This window comes from Aspergillus affinis (assembly GCF_023601865.1).
Source record: "Aspergillus affinis strain CMG 70 chromosome Unknown NODE_189_length_45483_cov_86_546139, whole genome shotgun sequence".
Taxonomy (NCBI): Eukaryota; Fungi; Ascomycota; class Eurotiomycetes; order Eurotiales; family Aspergillaceae; genus Aspergillus; species Aspergillus affinis.
In genome coordinates, this window is record NW_026515970.1 from 29,972 (window position 1) to 35,218 (window position 5,247).

At 33.0% G+C, this 5,247-nt stretch overlaps 1 protein-coding gene across 1 annotated transcript; it reads right to left on the reverse strand.

Moving 5' to 3' along the window:
- Positions 1-4,140: 4,140 nt before the first annotated feature.
- Positions 4,141-4,982, reverse strand: KD926_003539 (uncharacterized protein; the record flags this gene model as incomplete). Its single annotated transcript, XM_053094897.1, has 2 exons — positions 4,141-4,897; positions 4,960-4,982. 2 exons carry the CDS (start codon positions 4,980-4,982, stop codon positions 4,141-4,143), a joined length of 780 nt encoding a protein of 259 aa, XP_052950380.1.
- Positions 4,983-5,247: the final 265 nt, after the last annotated feature.

The following is a 5,247-nucleotide window of genomic DNA, read 5'->3' on the forward strand; positions in this document are numbered from 1 at the left end:
CTGAATTGCCCTCCAAATCGATTTTTATATAGCCGGGGACCCCATTTAACAGTAAAAATAAATAAGGGAAGCGCTACAGACACACCCCCACGTGACCATGTGGCTTGGTCAGCCGCCGTTGCCGGCGCTGCGCAGCGCGCAGGTGGGGACGTCACCACTTTCATCTCACATTACATATATATTTCAATGTGGGATACAACCACTGTACTCGCTACTATGAAAGCAGAAAACGCGTTTTCTGATTTCCTAGAGTCTGAATTCAATAAAGATGCTCTACTTAATATAGAGTTTGACTTACAATTCAATTTTCTTATCATACCTGAAAAGCTAATCGAATATTATAAATTAAATATATTTTCTTTACTATTAACTGACTGCCGATTTGCCTCAGAGCAAAAAACTATAGATTTTATTAACGAATTCATTCGGCAGCATAGCTACACTTTAACTACAAAGAATTCAAAAAAGATAAGAATGGCGAACAGATCAAAATATAATATTTACAGTATAATTATAACAGAATATATAAAAGTAAGATTAACAAAACTGAAAGAAAAAGACAAAAAAGCTCTCGTCAAGACAATTATCTTTTTTGTATAACTATTAAACGTGTACAATCTGATTCTAATTTAAAATTATAATAATTCTGAAAGATTAAAATTACAAATAGTAATTATAATTATAAGCCATTTTTAGCTTATACCTATCCAATATTACAGAAAATTAATCTCAAAAGAAACATTAAATATATTGAGAATCAACTTGCAGTAAGTGTAAAACCTCGTTAAAATATTTAAAATATCTAACAGAATAATACTATACTATTACTTTCTTGGGACATTTACAACTTTCAGCAAAAACGTCATTATAAATTTCTTAATAGTTAGATTTATGTTTAGACTCTTCTTATAGGTCTATCGGGAGAGTAACTTTTTAATTATGTAACTAACAAAAATCATTATCTGATAGGCCTTTTTTGTATGTATAAAAGCAGTTTCGATATATTTCGTTTAAATTTATGTTTTGATTATAGATTGTACTTAAAAGACTAACAGATACAAGATGCCATTACTTAATATCAATAGGATTATAGGAACAGGGTATACATTCTTTGTTAGTTTTGTGTTTATTTATAATGAGTATCAAAGCTCATATAATTTTTCACTTAAAAATCCATCTAAAATCTACATTTAGCTTGGCTTACAATTACTACGTACAATCCTAACAGATAAGGAGAAAGCTCTTATAAATTTATGTAAAAATTTTTTCTTTACAGCTGACAATCTGATTATATCTCTAGTATATTAATAAAAATATTCTTATTAAAGTCCTGGCCTATTTCTGCAAGGACTTGATCAGTAATATAATCGAGTCTTTAAAATTTAAAGATCCTAAAGAAAAGACTGCATTCTATGCAGAAATGACTAAAAATGGAAAAGTATATTAATTAAGTACTAAACTGTTATCCGTTATATAAGCAAAATTGTACGTTCAAGCAATAGAATGCTAAAATCAGTTTAAATTAGAGTATAGTAAAGTTCTTTTTAAACTTTTACTTTTATATATTAAAAAAGAATAGCTGAATGAATATATTTAGTCTTGTATACTCGATTGCTATACTGACAAATTCTTTTATTTTAATATACATATAATTTTCTGTAACAAAAACGTTTACACGCAATTTAAGAGAGATTTTACAACTTCTAATGCTGAACTTTTTTACGTTATTCTATCATTTGAAAGAACGCTTGAGCATTAACATAACCGTTATATCAAAAAAAGAGATAATGAGTGAATTGCTAGTTCTATTTGTATACTCTACGTATTCCTATTTGATAATCTATTTAAAAGGATATTTTACTACCCTCTCAAAAAGGTATTTGGATATCTACAACTCTCATCTGATCATGAAACGCCTTATCCTGGAAGAATGTACTGGTATAACGCTACACGAGGAATCCCTTATATACATAGCATCCAGGAATGCATAAATCAGAAAATGACATTAAATATTACTCATTTTTATTAATAATGGTTTCTCTACACTCCTGCTGATATATCTTTTATAGAGCTTTAAACGATTGTCTCTTCTCTACATGTTCTTACGGCTGTATGTAGTAGACCATTAAATATACCCGTTATGCCCTTTATATCAACAAGAAGAGATCCTTCTGAATTTGAGCGAGTTCTAGCTAAGGAGAAGATCCCTAAAATACCTAAACAGCGTAAAAGGAAAGCAGTAAATTTGTTACTTCTATTATTGATATTATTCCTTGTTTTATTACCCCTATAGCTGCCTCAAAATCTAACTCTAATACGGTTATTATCTCCGGTACAATTATTCTCGTTTGATATACTGGTAATGGTTCCTGCTGTATCGAAAAGTGGTCGTGTACTCAAGCGAGTAAACGAGAGAGATAATAAATATGACTATTATTGATTTAAAGGCTCTGATTGGTCAAAAAATGGTATTTTATAATGTGATATGTCAGTATAAATAACAGAGAAATTCAACAGCAACCTTATTTATTGCCTTTCTATTTTACTGTTCGTTTACCTCGTCCGCTTGCTGATCACCAAGCGTCCTTCTCTCTTTCTGAATAACTTCATTACACGATCCGGCCTAGCTACGTCAGTAGTCAGGGCTAGGGGCTAATATATGAAGCCTGAGGTCCCCACCTGCGCGCTGCGCAGCGCCGGCAACGGCGGCAGACCAAGCCACATGGTCACGTGGGGGTGTGTCTGTAGCGCTTCCCATAAATAATACCCCTTTATCTTACAGAACAAGTATGCGCTAAATGATATCTAAAGCGATTAAAACAATTAATATATTAACATACTAACTTACTGACCCGCCCAATGAGCTATTGTTAAATATTATTAAGGTATAATAGGGCTTTATATACGGGATTTTAATTGTTACACAAATATTACTATATTATTTAGTTCGGATTCGACCAAATTTATCTTAGGTAATACCGCAGATTGTATTAGACATTTCTAAGAACTATATAACTGAAATAATTTATAGCTTCATTAAGGCTTTTTTGTTCATAAGGGATTTAATACCTTAGGATACTATACAGGTAATGTTTAACTACTTGGCTCCCTACCGATCGGACCGATCATCTCACTTTTTCCTACATCTTTCACTTCTCGCTCCCTACCGATCATCTGACTACTTTAATATAAAAAGTTTGCTTTTTTTTTCTCTCGCTCCTTGCCAATTATCTTATTAGTTTAATATAGAAAGTTTACTTTTCCTTACCTTTTCGCAATCGAAACGACAAGCTGCATAAAAATTAAATAAGCTTTTATATCACTTTTTTCTTAAAAATAATCTTTATCTAGAAATTAACCTTTCTATAACTGAAAATCCCCGTTGGCACCAAAATTAATTATTTTTATTTATACAAAAAATCCCCTTTTCTTAAAAAATGCGGTAAAACACTCTCTAAAATAAAATATTAATAAATTATATTATTTATTTTACTATTTTCTAAATCGCGTAATATTGTTAGTATTAATTGTTACTATAACGTTAAAAATAACAGCTATTTTAACTAATATTAGTTATTTCATTATATTTTAAATCGTATAGTATTATTAACATTAATTATTATTATATACTATTAAAAATAATTAATGTCAGGATCCCGGTGCGATGAAGATGAGAAAGATGCTTGAATTGCCCAAGATGCAGCGTAGCTGCGAGAGAGCTATCTACTGTGTGGATCAGGTGACACACTCAACCACATTAGGAAACAGGAGCGGTCCAACAAACAACATTAGCTATTTTAACTAACGTTAACTATTTTATTATTTTATGAAATTGCGTAATATTACTAATATTAAGTATTTTAACTGATATGAATCATTTTATTACTTTCTAGATTATATAATATCGCTAATATTAGAAATTACTATAATATTAACAATAATAAGTTTCAACTACAGGAATCTGTTTCAATAATTAAAAGAATCTATTACTATATTTGTATGATTAAAATAATAATTAGTTAAATATTTTAATTATATCGAATTATTGTATACTAACTACCGTACTTTCTCACCTGACGAACGTTTTCGGCCTCAGCAGTCATATAGAAATTGAAGCCATACAACCACATACAATTCAAATTATATAGAAATTTTTGAGCGGACGAAAATACACATTAAAATGAAGCTATACAGGCCTTTTTTTAAATCGTGAAAGCGCTGTGGGAGGCGGATCTGCCTGCCTCTACGATTTAGTGCAGGGGGGGCCTCATCAACGACCTCAGGGTCTATAGTAACTCTATCATCCGATTTCTTTGCCTTTGGAGTTGCCGGGACCTTATTCTTGCCTTTTTGGGCGAGATTGAAGTCATTTTGAATTTGTATATCGGCTTGCTTAGCGAGCTGATTATCCTGCTTTTTCTGCTTTTTTACCTCTGCCTCACGGAGCCGTATTTCACGATTTGAAGCACGGATTCGCTTGCGTTCTTGAATTAAAAGCCTCTTATCTTGTTTCTCTCGCTGCTTACGAAGCCTTTCCTCTTCTTTTGAAGCTTTAGCAAGCTGTACAGCCTCATCCTTTTCTGCTTGAAGATCACAAGCTTGCTGAATCTTATTAGGAGAGTAAAATACCGCGTAACCATCCTCAGGGGCTTGTAATTCGAATAAGAGAGGCTTCCCCCGCTTGCGCTTCTTCTTCTCTTGAAAAAGGGCCGCTTCGAGGCCTTGGCAGCGTAGCTTCAAGATAATATTCTCTGTAGAGAGAGCGTGCATCGTAGAATTCAACTTTTTAGCCTTTTGATCGTATAAATCAGTGACAGCGTACTTAAGAAGCCTCTCAATCTTTCTCCAATCCTCTGCACCTAGCGCTGAGCGAGATGATCCAGTAGATGAAGGTCGACTATTATCTTTTCGATTGAATCGCGATAGAACGATTTCAGGATTCAATGGCCAAACGCCTACCGTTTTCCATGAGGACTCGACATTTTGAGGTGATAAAGCGCTTTCCTATGAAGGCTAGAAGAGGTGAAAAAAAGTCTCTTTTCGTGATATGACAAAGACCTTGAGATTGATTAAGAAATCGCTCTAACTCCGTACTGTACGCTGTAGATAGAGGTCCAAAGATTCCGACGTCAAGCGGCTGCAGTGAATGCGTGAAATGAGGCAGATAGGTCATTAAGAGGATCTTATTCGCTTCACAGTATTCGAAAAACTTCATATTGATGTGATATCCGTGACTATCAAGGATGA